At 40.2% G+C, this 16,231-nt stretch overlaps 1 protein-coding gene across 1 annotated transcript in view; it reads right to left on the minus strand.

The window, feature by feature from the left end:
• Positions 1 to 16,231, minus strand: part of MYOF (myoferlin) — a 179,860-nt gene that overhangs the window by 108,481 nt on the left and 55,148 nt on the right. Inside the window, 11 exon segments of the mRNA XM_042782367.1 lie at positions 102 to 120; positions 2,212 to 2,279; positions 2,390 to 2,452; positions 5,633 to 5,742; positions 6,827 to 6,953; positions 7,651 to 7,766; positions 8,257 to 8,287; positions 9,595 to 9,645; positions 9,731 to 9,793; positions 12,437 to 12,565; positions 13,192 to 13,358. Coding sequence (XP_042638301.1) covers positions 102 to 120; positions 2,212 to 2,279; positions 2,390 to 2,452; positions 5,633 to 5,742; positions 6,827 to 6,953; positions 7,651 to 7,766; positions 8,257 to 8,287; positions 9,595 to 9,645; positions 9,731 to 9,793; positions 12,437 to 12,565; positions 13,192 to 13,358 — 944 coding nt within the window.

The raw sequence follows: 16,231 nt of genomic DNA on the forward strand, positions 1-16,231 counted from the left end.
AAAAAATATTGTATCTTCTTTAGGTGAAAGTTTACACAGCGAGTTTCCATTGAACAATTTTTATACAAATTGTTCTATGACATTGGTTACAATTTTTACACTGTGTCAGCAATCTCATTACTTCCATTCTGTTTCTTTTGTTTCCATTGATTGAGCTTCTCTTCCCCTCCTTGCCTTCTCAACTTTGCTTTTGGTAAATGTAAACTGTTTGGCCTCATACAGTTAATTGTTTATGGGACACATTACTCATAAGTGATATTGTTTATTTCATAATCTAATCTATAGAAACTCTAATGGCATGGTGCCTAACTCATTTGACTGCTAACCAGAAGGCTGGCAGTTCGAACCCCACCAGCCACTGCTCAGAAGGAAGATTGGGCAATCTACTTCTGTAGAGATACTGCCTCAGAAACCCAAGGAGGGGTCTCTAGGAGTTGGATCCGACTCAACAGCAGTGAGTTTATTTTTTTGGTTTTTAATCTACTATTTGGCTGAAAGGTGACCTCTAAGAGTGATTTCAGTTTTAGGTCAAAAGTCTAGTCTTGGGGTTCCTCCATTCTCTATCAGTCTAGTAAGTCTGGTTTGTTTTGTTTTGTTTTGTTTTAAGTGAATTTGAGTTTTGCTCTAGTTTTTCTCCCATTCCCCATTCTAACTGGGACTTTCTATAGTGTTCCTAGTCAGAACGGTCGGTGGTAGTAGCCAGACATCATCTAGTTCTCCTGGTCTCTGGATAGAAGAGGCTGTGGTTTAAATGGGCACTCCTTCATTATTTATTACAGTTGCTGGAATATGCACAGAATCATAGTGCCAAGTATGGGTAGGTAGGTCTTAATCCACATTTGTAGTGACCACAGATAACTCAGGGTTTAGCAATCAGCCCATTGCAGAGTCCATAGGCTACAGTGGTCACCTGAGGAACCCACGCTCCTGGGGGTTCCTGAGAGGCCTCTGGACCACCTTAAGAAAGTAGACTGAGGGTTCCATGTGCCTTAAAAGTAACTTACACTAACTGGGGGGGGGCATTTTTTTCCATGGCCCTCAATTAACTGTGATATAGTTATTGAGCAAGATGAGACCCACACCCTTCCTCCAAGTGTGCCCTGTTACTCTATTTATATAGCACCAAGAAAGTACTAACATGAACGTCAAATGCATTTGATTAAAGAGAAATTATGGAAACAGTCACACAGGGTGGGAGACCAGCTGAGCCTCTAACTATCCAAGTACCTGTGGGCAAGTTACTTGACCTCTCTGAGCAACAACTTCTTCATCTACAAAATGAAGCCAACAGAGGTCTCTACCCCACAGGGTTACTCTAAAGATAATGTAGGTAAGGTACTAAGTGCTTAGCACCTAGTAGTGCTCAGAAAGCAGGAGCTAACATCATAGCAAATACTGATGATGGTGATGCTTGCTATGTTTCTACTCTCAGAGAGCTAAGGGCTACCAGGTGACTACTCCATCCAACTAGAACATGGCCAAGAGTGAGCCCATTATGGACAATCAATGCTAGGAGGTTGGTCTGGTAAAGTCCACTTGAACTTTCTAATGAATTTTCTTCGCATTCAATCAGCTTTGTAGCTTTGTCCATTTTCTTTTTTTAACAATGACAAAGATTTGCTCTCAGAATGTTTTGGCGATTCTTCCCCAAATAGGATTTACTCCATTTCTGACTCTATTTTGGACAAGCCTAAATCATATTGAAAAAGAAGTCCTGGTGCTATAAGAATTAAGCACTTGGCTGCTAACTGAAACGCTGGCAGTTCAAACCCATCCAGCAGTTCTGTTAAGACAAGAGTTGGTGATCTGCTCCTGTGAAGATTACAGCCTAGAACAGCCTATGGGACAGTTCTCCTCTGTCACACAGGGTTGCTAGGAGTCAAAATTGACTCAATGACACCTAACAACAACAACAACAAGCATCATATTAAATCCTTGATTTCTTATCTTAGACTATTTTCAGATCTTTTTTCCCTTATTTTCATTTATGAACAATTGAACCAAGGTAATCCAATGCATTTCTACAACTCTACTATTTTTAAATTCTTTAAGAAAACATCCAATTCCACAAACAGTTTTACCTCTCCCCTTGGAAGAAAAGTAAATATACCAAAAAGTAAGAGACCATCTAAAGCACTGCTTGGCTTAGAAGAGTTTATCCTCAATATCCAAATGTTTAATTCTTTAATTTTAAAATTTAAAATAAAAAACCTTACAAGTCTATGCTTAACTCACCAGTCATATATGGTTAGCTTTATTTTTTCACACACTGAAGGAAACTGTCAAAAATAAAAGAAACAGAAAAAGTTAGCTATTTCTCTATTCATGCAGTAATTACTTGTGTCTTAATTTTTTCTGAGGCAAAAAAAAAAAAAAAAAAAAGTCAAACCTTGATTTGAAGATTAACGACTTGATTCCACTCAGGATTTGCATTTTTCTCAATTATATTTGTGTAAACCTGTAAAATCACCAAAGGAAAACAGCAGGCATTCAAGTTTCTAATTTCTAATATATGTAATCTGTAATATATGTTCCAAGCTTGTCACCACTGTTCACCCAGTTACTAAGGCTTAGGACCAGCGTCAGCCAAAATGTCTCTTTCCCTGTCAGATGCCTCATCCAAACCAATATCCTTTGTAATATATGCATACTGGATTATGACTCCAACAGTTTACCTATTAGTTATATACTTAGTAACATGCTTAAACTCTATTTTTCCTGGTAACACTTTAGTAAAATGTGACATGGCCTTCATAGTAATCTTCACTTCGACTCAGAGAGCTTGTTTTATTTATTTCTTCCTATGTTTTTAATTTATACATTGGGGGCTCTGGTGGTGTAATGCCTAAGGCATTTGACTGCTAACCAGAAGGCTGGCAGTTCAAACCCACCAGCCACTCCTCAGAAGGAAGGTTGGGCAATCTACTTCCATAGTGATACCACCTCAGAAACCCAAAAAGGGGTCACTATGAGTTGGATCTGACTCGAGGGCAGTGAGGTTGGTTGGTTGGTTGGGAACACTCAATTAATGTGATAATATAAGAGTTAATGTGCATTAATCAGTTACTATCAAACAAACATCTCATTGTTAATGTCCAAACAGATCTCTGTCCATCATCTATCCCAGCCTCCCATCCCCTACCCCAAAGCCATTCCTGTGTCAGTCTTCACACCACTGTTCATCCAGTTGCTCAGGCTCAGAACCAGAGTCAGCTGCAATGTCTCTCTTCCCCTCAGATGCCTCATCCAAACTGACATCCTGACACCTCTATCTTCAAGCAGCTCCTGTAACATTTTCTCCCCTGGATACCTGTAGTTGACTCCTACCTAGATCCTCATTTTGTCTCTTTTCTTTGTATCTTCATTTTGCTTCCTTGTGTAACACCTCAATGACCTTCCAATGTACACGTAGACTAAGTCCAAAAAGTTGACATATATACTCTGGCTGGTAAATCCCTTTCCCAGCTTTCTGATCTCATCTCTAATTTTCCCCTTGCTCATTCTTCTCTATGAGCTTTTTGTTTTGTTTTGCTTTCTGCCAACATGTCTTCAGGGGCCTTTATATCTGCTCTTCTCTTTCCCTGGGAATCCCTTTTCCCAGATCTCAACATTATCCAAACCCCTACTCAAAAGTCACTTTGTCAGAGGCATCCCATTTGATTACCTCACTAACCATCCATGCCCCTGCATCACTTGCTTCTTATCTCCTGCTTTATTTTCTGTGTAGTACTTTCCACTCTCTCCAAGTATTTAATTACCTGCTTGTTTATTGTATGTCCCTTGTATTAGAAAACAAGCTCCATGGAGGAGTGGAATGTGTGGCTAATTGCCTCTTCCATGAAGAACATTTTCCACAAGACCAGAAGAACTGGACAGTGCCAGGTTACCACTACTGAATATTTTGATAAAGGATTCTAAAGAATAATCTTGATCATAGGAGGAAAATGCAGAACAGAATGTCAAATTTTCATGGACTCCAGACCTTCTGGAGCCATGAAAGGAGAGAGCCCCTGAAACTATTGCCCTGAGATAATCTTTAAACCTTAAACCAAAAATATTCCCTGAAGTCTTCTTAAAACTAAACAATAGCTTAAAAATGTCTGCCTTGAGCAATATACTCTTTTAAGAAATATCTATATCGGGTCAAATTGACAACAGCAACTTGGAAGATTAGATAGGCACCTTAGGGGGAAGGAAAACTCTCCCTATGTTAACTTACATTAATGGGGGAGAAACAACTCAGGAAAAGAGGGTGAGAATGGTGGCACACCTCAAAAATGTAATCAACTGTACAAGTAGAAACTGTTGAATTGGTGTTGTTTGGCTGTGTATCTTCTCAATAATAATAACAACAAAATATGCAAAAGTGAAAAAAGAAAAGAAGTTCCATGAAAGCAATAACTATCTTGCTCATTTCTGTACCCACAGCACATCGGACAGTATCTGGTACAGAGTAGGCTCACACTAATTACTTCTTGAGTTAATTAACCCTCTCAACAATCCTATGAGATTATTATTGTACCTATTTATACTTCAGGAAATTGAGACTCAGAGGTTGAGGAACTGCCTGCCTATGGAGTAGAGTGAAGCCTGGGTTTACATCAGGCCTCATCTTGCCCCAGAGCTGAGGGCCTTCCCACCACACCCCACTGACTCTCTTAGGAAATAATGCCAGTCATACATGTGGTTTGCCCAATCTTGCTTTCATAAATATAAATGGTTCAAACACACAGGAGATGCTAGTTCTTGCTGTAACTGTCTGCAGTGTGTTGTTATTCTACTGTGGAATCCAATATTTGATAGTGGTGACCCTACATCAAAAGTCTTCCAACTTTTCCCAGAGGAGTGGGATGAGGCTTCCCTGCCTGGTTCTCCAATTTCAGCAGCTCATTGGGATAGGGGGAGCTGAGAAACATGACAGGAGTGGGTAACTGGGTGTTGGGCTGTTGTGTTACTGCTGTTGTTTTAAGTTGCCATCGGGTCGGCCCTGACTCCTGATGACCCTGACTCATGGTGACCCCATGAACAATGGGATGAAATGCTGCCTGATCTGGTGCCATCTGCTCTGTTACACATCAGACCATTGTGAGCCACAGGATTTTCACTGCCTGGTTTTTGGAAGAAGATTGCCAGGCTTTCTTCTGAGCCCACTTAGTCTAGAAGCTCTGCCGAAATGTGTTCAGCACCACAGTAACGTGCCAGCCTCTACTGACAGACAGGTGGTGGCTAGGCATGAGATGAGGTGCATTGATGGGGAACAGAACCCAGGTCTCCTTCACGGAAAGTAAGGACTGTAGTCTGTAACATTTAGTAGAGGTTGTTGTGGCTGACTGGGGAGTTTGCCTAAGATTAAGGTAATGCTTGGACCTGGGAAATAATTAAAATAATTTAGTGGTAGGAGGCTTCATTATTCCAATCTTTCAAAAGACTGAATTTTCTAACTTAATCCCTGCATACTTTCCACTCCAAAATGGACCTGCGGGGAAGTGTGGTGTGTTCAGACTCAGATAATCTGCCTTCCTGCACACTGCCTAAATCATCAGGGGGCTATTTTAACAATGAATAAGCAGGAATTCACCCCAAGGATAGTTTTAAATATTTATTCCTAGAGGCATCTGCGTTTAGATCTTATACAAACCTTTTTTCCAGCAAAGGAAACTTCTACAAAAGGATCCACTAGATTTTTCTTATCTGCATTCCCTCCAAATATTTCCTTCACTGTCTGTGAGAAGGCATCATCCACTGGAAGGAAGATGTTGCAGAGCAGAAATTAAATTTGGTTCTCTTGAAAGAACAGAAAATATGCTGCAAAATTAAAAATTTCCTCCTATGCATAAGGACAGTTGTAACAAGAATTGTTCTCAGAGGTGGCCAATCACTGTACCATTGTGTTGCATCAGGCGTGGTTTTAATTTAAAAAAGGTATTTGAGGTCAAAATGATACAGGCCCAATATGAATTTTTACAGAGAAATTCAAGAAAATTTAGCATAATCATAAAATATTTAATCAATTACAAACAAGAAACTGTTTTTACCAAATTCTAATGTGAATATACATTAATTAAAGAGGTCAATGTAGAAACTACATATGAGACTTAATTTACTTACTTTATTTCTGAGGGCAAGATGGTATAGGGAGGAGTTATAAGGTCTTAAAATGGGAAGGAAGTTTTCCCAGGAAAAGTAGCAAATCCTGAAGAGACCCACAGCCCATAGAGGGAGTGCCTCCTGCCGAGGACTTGAAGAAAGGTCCCATGTCCCAGAGCCCAGCAGGAAGCAGACAGGCTGGGAAAGCAGATGGGATGTTGGGTTATTAGAAATGACAGAGAAGTAACTGGACTACTCCCTATACAATTCTCTTAAATGTATCTAGTCTCTTGATAAATGTATCTCATCAGATAAGAGCAACAGGCTTCTAGTTACTAGTACTTCTTTTTGCTAGGTTATTCTTAATAGTCTGGTAACAAATATTTATTTGTTTACAAAGTTTCACATTTTCATTTGGGATGAAGTGAGTGATCTGTCTTCAGCTTTCTTTAGAGTAAGGAGAAGCCATGGAATTCTGAAGGAAGAAGGGATGGAACAGGATGGGCCAAAGGCAGGTGCTCAACAAGGAACATAAATCAGTGACCAACTGGCTGCACCATCAGCCTATTCAGGTAGATTTCAGTGGGGTCAGAATGAATGAAAATAAGACCATGAAGGTCTTCAAAGAAGAAAAAACCATGGAAGGGAACACCAATCACTATGCAGAGTATGTTCTTAACACATCTAATTGTAACCTCATAACTGAATCATTCCAGGGCAGGATTGAATCAATACATACTCTGGGGGATGTCTTCAGCTCTGTAGATTTTCAGCAAGAAGGTCACCCAGCGGAGAGCAATGCCAGCAGGGAGTAACAAATTACTCTCCACATCATCACTGTCATTATCACGATCTTGTCTCTCAGGCTGTTGGGTACACAAGATTACAAATTGTAAAGGTAGAAAAGCAGCACTCGTAAGAAGCCACATTGTTGCTTGTGAAATGAAACTAGTCAGAACTGTTTCCATTAGCATTCCCTGTGTTTCAGACTTAGGAGCTTAGCCATCAATTTTCCTCCAACTTCCAAACTCCTCTACAGAATTGATGCTCATGTTTCCTCAATACACCTCAAGAAAATAATTGGCCCTTCAGTCACGTTATGAACACCAAATAATAAAGAGTGTATGTGTGCATGTGTATGTGTGTGTATGTTCCTAGTGTTCTTTCAATTTCTCTTGGGCCACTGTGTTTGCTGCACAATGTCTCAGAACAATTGTGCCTCTAGGTAGCAATGCCTGATTCTGCAAGTGAGCCATTTCCTACAGATAAAACCAGTCTTAATTCTTCGTACCCTTTTGAGTAAAGAGGAGCTCTGGTGGCACAGTGGTTAGGCACTGGCTGCTAACCAAAAGGTCAGCAGTTCAAACCTACCAGCTGCTCCACGTGAGAAAGATGTGGCAGTCCACTTACATAGAAACATTTACAGCCTTGGAAACTCTATGAGGCAGTTCTACTCTGTCCTAAAGGGTCACTAAGAGTCAGAATCAACTCCATAGCAGCGGGTTTGGTTTTGGTTTATTTTTAGTAAAAGCAGCAGAGAAGGTGGAGAATTTGGAGGCTTACAGGAGGCTCATCTCCGGTTCCCAGGATAAACATGCTGACTTTCATGTAACCTTTAGCACCTGAGCTGGAATCTTCTGGATCATTGAGAAGCAGCCATTTTCTCATGACTGCATGACCTAAAATAAAGAGGGAGTAAAAGGATGGAGACACTCTGCAGAAGAGCTGACAGGCCTGTGGTTTTATCTGCTGTAAGGTAAACAACTATTTCCTCAGACGGCTCACTGTAGCATGGGATTCGGCAGCTGTCTCCATGTTAATGTTCTCTGCTCTGCCCTCCCCACCCCTACCCCACCATCTTGCCTTGGTGTGATTCAAACAAGAGAGTCTAAGCTCCATGAACTGAATTTATCATTTGACTTTTTGATATGATCAAAATATCCTTACAAAATTTATTACTTATTTATGAATGTTATGAAAATTACCATTAGATTCAAAAGACAGGCATCCACCCTAAGTAAACTGTTGATTCATTCCAGCTAAACAGCCCCCTCTCCTAAATCAACAATAATTTTTCCTTCTGTTCACAAGGCATTTGACCTAGAATTCTCTAACAAGGTAGAAGAAATGGACTTGAGGCTGCAAGTTCACAGGGAGAACATTACTTACCAGGTTCATCATAAACGAATCCAACATCAATCTGGGGAAAAAAGAATTTTACATAGTTAAATTTTGAAATCAGTCTAGTCACTTCAAAGAAATCATCATCATTATACTTAAATACAATGTCCTTAAGAAGACTTAAATTTCCTTGAGATCCAACATTTGCTTCTTACCCTCTTACCTCAATGCCTAACTGATCTGGGACACACAGAAATCACTGTTGAATGAAGGAGCTAATCTTAGAGTTGGAAAGGGCTGTGGACGTAAAATGACCAATTCATCCTGGTTTTTCTAGAACTTTTCTGGCTTTAGCACCAGAAGTCCTGTGTCCTGTGAGACCCTCAGTTCCAGCCAATCTGGAACTGTTGAGTCACCCTACAGAAAATCACCTCGCCCAATTTCCTATCTAATACTTCTCCTCCTGTAATGAACACTAATACTAGTATTAACATAACCACCGGTTAGGAGCTCTGGTAGCATAGTGGCTAAAGCACTTGACTGCTAACCAGAAGGCTGGTGGTTCAAACCCACCAGCCACTCCTCGGAAGGAAGGTTGGGCAATCCTACTTCTGTAGTGATACTGCCTCGGAAACCCAAGGAGGGGTCGCTATGAGTCGGGGACGACTCGACGGCACATAACAACAACAACAACAACAACAACTGGTTGGGTATTTTGATATGCCAGCCTGTGGTAGGTGCTTAACATTATCTCATTCAGTCTTCACAATTACCCCATTTTATAGAAGAAGAAACTAGGGATCAGCAAGATTAAGTGAATTTCCCAGGCCATGTGGCTAACCAGTGGTAAACCAGGTGTGAACATAGGTCTGCCTGACCCAGATCATCCTCTAGGACTTCTAGTGACTGGGAGTTCCTTCTTTCAACAAGCAGCCCATTCCACCCACAAAATGCTTGCCTTTAATTGCAATAAGAGTTACTTACAAAAGCACCCTGATTTCCTTCCCTGCTTTGGCTTTCCTTTTACACACAAGATATATAATAACTGGCTTTGTAGATGGATCTCTGAGGCCACTGGGTAAGTCACCATAGTCAAGCACCTCTTCCCTTTGTGGCAATAAATTGGCTTCCATCCCAGATCACTGGGAAAGACCCTGATATGGCAGCTTTGAAGCATATGGATTTGGAGAACTGCTAAGTATTACACTTTGGAAAGACAAGCCCAGGCCAGACACCCCTCAGCTGGTGTCTGGCCACTGGGGCATTCATGTCCAGTAAGGATCACATAACCCTAAGACTTCACCGAGGATCCTGAGACCTGGCCAGGAATCAGATTCCCTATTATGGAAATGCCCACCTTTGACACAGCAGACTGTTGACACCTACCTTAAATTCCCCCATCAGACAATCTGCCCGCAAAGAATGGGAATTATAAACCTGGAAGAAAGAAGAGAGGTGAAAACATTACCAGCTCCATCTGGCAGGGAGTGAGCTGTGCATTCCTAGTCCCTTGCATCCTTACCCGAATGCTGATGAGTTCATCCATCAATTCAGAGGGGGTCATGTGGACGTTGTAGAAAAATAACTGTTAAATCAAAAGAGAAGAATGTCTGAATATTATTAGCACAGGTGGATTTAGGTTTTGAGGGGCCTGAAGTTATGATTTTGGGGGTCTTCTTGAAAAATACAAAACATGAATTCAAAATTGGGTTTGACTTGTGAACACATTGCACAGCCTTGGAAGGGACCCTGAAGCTTAAGCTTTATGAGCTTCAACAGTAAACCTATCTCTGCATGTCGGATACATGATAAAAGGTTAAGTAATAAATACAGTATTTATTTAACTAAATAAAATTATTCATTTGGGGCCATGAGGCTAAGGACTTTTACCTATTAGCTAAACAAAGTGAAGACCTAACATTATTTCATGTTGTGACTGTACTAAAATGGGTGCATGGACTTGCATGACCTGGAAAGTTGAATTTAATTCTCTACTATTCTCAGCTCTATCATTTGTGTCTAGTGATTCCGATTTCCCCCTTTCTAACAAAACACTTTCAAAGTCAGCTTTGCCTACTAACTTGTGTTAGTGTTCATCAGAGCCAATATTGCCTGTGTTGTAACTCATTGCAACAGCTAAGTTTAAGAAGTTTGTTTCTTGGAAACTGAGTATCAGGTATACAGAGGTTGTATCATGTCAGCCCAATGAACTTGAGTCCTAAGAGAAAAAGACTGAGCATTCATTTAAATGGAAAAATTTTTACCTCTGACTTTTCATTTAGAAAGACTTTAAATCTCTAGAAAAGTTGAGAGAATAGTGAAATAAACACTCACGTATCTTTCAGCTATGATCACCAATTATGACATTTTAGGACATTTGCTTTATCTCCCCTTCTCTCTTTTGTTAACTGAACTATTTGAAAGAAAATTATAGATAGCATGACACTTCACCCCTAAATAGATTTATCTGTATCTCCTAAGAGCAAGGATACTTTCCTCTATAGCCACGACAATATTACCACACTCGAGAAATTTCACACTAATAGAATGACATTGTCTAATATATGCTGTAATCAATTTTAAAATCTCTTCAATTGTGCTCAAAAAAGTTCCTTCTTTTTTTTTTTTTTTCCATCTTTTCTCTCAAGACTAATTGTCTTATAGGACATCTCACAATCTGGATTTGTGTGTTTCCTCACTATTAGATTCAAGTTGAACATTTTGACAAGAAATGACACAGGTGATGCTGATCACATCCCATATAATCCATCAGGCCACACAAAGTCAGTTTGGCCCATTATCGATGATAGTTGGTTAAGGAGATATACATAGACTAGGAATTTTTCAGTAAAATTCTTTTATTTGCTTATGAATAAGTCTGTTTTGGGGTCTAGTTATTTGATTCTTCACTTTTGCAAAAAGACTTAATCTTAAAAAAAATAAAATGAGAAAATAGTAAAGGCGGAGATTATTGTTGAAATCTTCAGAATTAGTTGAGCGATATGAAGCTGGCATTATAAATGCATTGATAGGCCTTATGCCTTAGGCCCTGAGTCACCCAGGATCTTGCTCTCTCTCTTATCCAGGCCTGCCCTCTAACATAAATCTCTCCCAGCCTTCCTCAATGTCCATTTCATAGGCTCCATCCCAGTATGGATGCAACTCATGTGTGTTCTTTTATTTAGCTGCATGCTCTTGCCTATGATTCATCTAAGGAGGAAAAGTTAGTGGTGAGAAGAAAAATGGGACCTTCTGGGAAGCCGGGGGCCAGCTTGAACAAAGGGAAAGAAACCAGAAGATGTACTATACAGAAGAAACCATTTTCTTTTGTTAACAGTCATAGAAAGAACCAAAGCTGGAGTCAGAGATAGGATTAGAAACTGTAGGTAACTAAGAGAAACTGTGACAGGAGAGGTCTGGGCTCAGAGAACAGGGCAGGGGAGACAGGAATCTCAGAAATGTGTCTCCTCAGCAGAGCAAGGCTGGACTCTGGAAAATTCTCCAAATTTATCCTTCTCCTCAAAACCCCACTAGTGGAGTTTTGTGTTATGTGAGGTGACTGTTAAGGCATTAAGTACTTTCGAAGAGTATTTCTGAAGAGGTCAACAGAACCAGGCTACATTCTCAAAACAAAAAAGCAAACTGCTCGCTCATAATTGCTTTAACATGTACTATTTCTATAGCCAAGTAAGTTTAACAACTTTAAAAAGTTGGGTTAGTGGTGATGGTTGCACAACATGACTGATATAATTGGTGTCACTGATTTTTATATACGAAAAATGTTGAACTGGGTTACTAAAGTCACCCTGTTCATTACAAAGAGCAAAGGCAAACACATGTGCCATCACATCTGTCATAAGAGATGAACGGACATAGGTTGCATCCATTGGGAAGTTGTTACAAAAACACCAGGAAAGTCATGAGACAAAGTGTAGGTGAACTGCTGTATAGAAAGTGAATTTGCTCTGTAAATCTTCACCCAAATCACAATTAAAAAAAAAAAAAAAAACCACCAGGAAAACACCTGACCACTCTTAGAAGCAATGACAAAGCAGGCCAAGTGACCTCAAGACTCAGTGTTCTTAACATGGTCCATTTAACACTGCAACTTCATATTATCTTTACCAGTTATGTTTGCATATGTGTTCTGCTCCCGTTGGTGCCCACGAAGGTGCCTATAAATAGGACAGACTTACTGATGAGGGACATGCATTCTCTGTCCATTTACCTCATCAAAAAATGGGTTGTTTCCCCTCTTGATTCTTGTTCGGTGCGTCTGGCCACAGACGTGAACTTTGACCACAGGTCTAATGTTGTTGCCACTTAACTGTCGGCCCTCAATCACTCTGACTCGGATCTGCAAGCACAGAAGGGCGTTGTTATTTACTCTTTCACGGCAGGTGGTGTACTGGAATCCTCAACTCTGCTCCCACTTTTCCATCTATAAGGATCACTGAGCCCAGGCAACTGGTGCCCATGCGGTGCCTGTGTTGGCATCTTTATTCATTCACTGGGGTTGTAGAAAACAAGAGCAGTAGTGGAGGCGAAATAGTCTTTAGGTGGCCCAGGACAGGACGGGCAGGGCTGAAGCCACTGCTCAGGCCCCGGACTTGTAGCTGGACTTTCTGAGCCTTGGTGATGTACTAACTCAACTTCACAGGTGTCTCCCAAGTCCAAGGCAGTGCTCGGAGCTATGAAAAATGGAGGATCTGTACTTCTGTTCTTTGAATAGTTTCTCCCTATCACAAAGGGAAGGAAAGGTCATAGTTTTAGTTCTCTCAATGAGCCTCATCTGGCTTGACTATATCCAGTTCTGCATGCAGAAGAAAGATGGAGAACAATTCTTGTGGGTGTATGCCCTGACACCCCTTCTTTCTAGCTGAGCCACTGCCCATGGGAATGGACCCATCATTCACTGCAATAGTCAGAAGATGAACATCGCAGGGGTTAAACAAGGATATACAGCATTTGACCTCTTTCTACCTGGAAGTCCTGTGGCTTGTTGGACAGCATCCGCCGGCTGTTCTTTCCTTTGGTGAGCCTCTGAGCCAGCTGAGCTCCCGGCCTTGTCCCAGTAGGCATCCCAGACCCAGGATCCCTGATGGTACCTTCCACCCTGCCTTCATCACCTTCATCATCTTCCTCATCTCCTAAAAGATCAAAAAGAAATTTGGTTAGAGATGGCCCTTACACTGTGAATGTCTGGACATTTTGTTTTCCTGACACAGTTTTTCTTGCCATTATGTTTTCAGTTTTCCTAAGGTGGCAAGGGAAGGAGAAGCTCTTGGTGACATTGGCATGGGACTTGCTATGATATAAATACATAGTTTCTTTAGGAAACTGTCTTCATGGTGTGTCAGGGCACTCATCCAAAGAGAACAGGAGAACACCAGGGACTGGAGATAGTGAGAGGAACGAGGTCCAGTTGGACACAGCCAGAAAAGACTGGGTCTGATCTCAAGGTCAGAGAGACCTTCTGCAGTAAAGAGAGAGAAAGATAAAGAAATGCTGTGGACAGAACTGAGAGTCCAGAAATAAACCCACACGTTTATGGTCAACTGATTTTTATTTTACTTTTATTGTGGTGAAAACATACAAACCAGGCCATTCACCAATATCACAATCTGTATATTCACAGCTCAGGGACATTGAGGACATTTGTCATGTTGTGCCACCATTATTGCTATCCTTTTCCAAAATATTCCACCACCATTAGCATAAACTTAATGCCCTATAAGCAAAAGCGTCCCCTTTCCCCCTCCGTCCTACCTCTGGTAACCACAATAATATTTGGTATATATATAATTTTTTTAACCTATTTTGGAATTTTCCCTCCCCTCCCCTCCCTGATAACCAACAAATAAAGTTTCTTTCCTTTCCTTGATATTTTACAATAGTGGACTAATACAATATTTGTTCTGTGACTAACTTATTTCACTCAGCATAATGTCCTCCAAGTTCATCCACACTATGCGGTGTTTTGAAGATTCTACATTATTCTTTAGCCCATCAACTGATTTTTGACAAGGGTACTAAGTCCATTCAATGAGGTGAGAAGAGTCTCTTTAATAAATGATGTTGGGAAAACTGGAATTCCACATGCAGAAAAATGAAACAGGATCCAGGCCTCATGCCATACACAAAAACAAAATAAAAATGGATTAGGGACCTAAATGTGTAAACTAAAACTGAAAATTCTTAGAAGAAAATGCAGAGGCAAAACTGTTGGGCCTAGTTTTTAACAATGGATTATAATAAAAATAATATAGTATTATAAAATAATATATAATAATATTACAATAACAAAAGCACAAAGAGCAAAAGACAAAATAAATAAGTGGGACCTCTTAACAGTTAAAAATTCCCGTCCATCCAAAGACTTTACCAAAAAAGTGAAAAGACAAGTTACCAACTGAGAAAATATCTACAGAAACCATATATCTGATAATAATCTAATAACCAAAATATATATAAAACGTTGACAACTTAACAACAAAAAGGCCAATAATCTACATAAAATTGGCAAAGAACTTGAACAGGCATTTCATCAAAGAGGACATTCAATGGTCACCAAACACATGAAAAGATGCTCGAAATCATTAGCCATCAGAAAGATTCAAATCAAAACCACCATGAGAGACTATTTCACTCCCATTTGGATGGCTAAGTGAAAAAAACAGAAAATAACAAATGTTGGCAAGGATGTGGGAAACTGGAATTTGGAACTCTTATTCATAGCTGGTGAGAATACAAAATGGTACAGCTGTTGTGGAAAACAGTGTTGTGGTTCCTCAAAAAACTAAAAAGAGAACTACCATATGATCCAGCAATTCTACATCAGGTACATAACCAAAAGACTTGAAAGCAGAGACCCAAACAGAGACTTATACTCCACTGTTCACTGCAGCATTATTCACAATAGCCAAAATGTAGAAATAATCTAAATGTCCCTCAACACATGAATGGATGAACAAAATATGGTACACACATTCAATGGAAGACTACTCAGCCAGTAGAAGAAACAGTCTTGATACATATGGATGGATGGAACTTGAAGACATTATGAGTGAAATAAGACAGTCACAGAACTATATGACAATATTATATGATCTCACTTATATAAAAAGAAAAGAAAAGGTAAACATAATGAGATCAAAGTTTATTAGTGGTTACCAGGGGTGAGAGGGAGGGGTAAAAATGTGGGTACTCAATAGTGATGGAAAAAAATCACACTGATTAAGGGTAGACACACACAGCTGATTGTTGTAATTGCTCTCAATAAGTTGCACACTTGTACAACTTGAACTAGCAGAAACTGTGTGACAGGATATATTTACAATAATGACAAGAAAAAAAAAGAGTAGCTGTTGAGGCTACTTATGAACCACCAAAAATCTCTTGGAATGTCCCAGCTAACTGGGCTGATAACATGCGCAGTGCTTCTGCTCTGTCTTCTGGTTTGTTGCATAGTGCCTTAAAAGCTTGCAAGTGGCCATTAAAACACAGTTGGTCTCTATTCACTTGGAGCAACAGAGGGAGAAGAAGAGTCAGGACTGGGAGGAGAGCATGGAACGTGTGGCTAATTGCCTCCATGAACAACTACCTCCTTTGCCATAAGGCGAGTGGATGGTGCCTGGCTACCATCACTAAACATTTTGTTCAAGGATTCTAGAGAAGAATCCTGATCAAAGAGGAAAAATGCAGAATAGAATGTCAGATTTTCATGGACTCCAAACTTTCTGGATGAAGCCCTGAAACTACTGCCCTGAGATAATCTTTAAACCTTAAACCACATATACCCCCTGCAGCCATCTTAAAACTGAACAATAGTTTAGCTTAACCAGTAGAAATGTCTGCCTTGAGCATTATGGTCTTTTAAGAACTATTTGTATGAGCTCAAAGAGAGAACAGCAAATCAGAAGATCAGATAGGAAGCTTAGGGGGCAGCGAATGTGTTAACGGGGAAGGAACAACTCAGAAAAGGAGGGTGAGAATGGCTGCACAACTGGAGGAATTTCATCAA

Source organism: Orycteropus afer, unplaced genomic scaffold (assembly GCF_000298275.1).
Source record: "Orycteropus afer afer isolate SDZICR_OR568_19922 unplaced genomic scaffold, OryAfe1.0 scaffold00293, whole genome shotgun sequence".
NCBI classification, from domain to species: Eukaryota; Metazoa; Chordata; class Mammalia; order Tubulidentata; family Orycteropodidae; genus Orycteropus; species Orycteropus afer.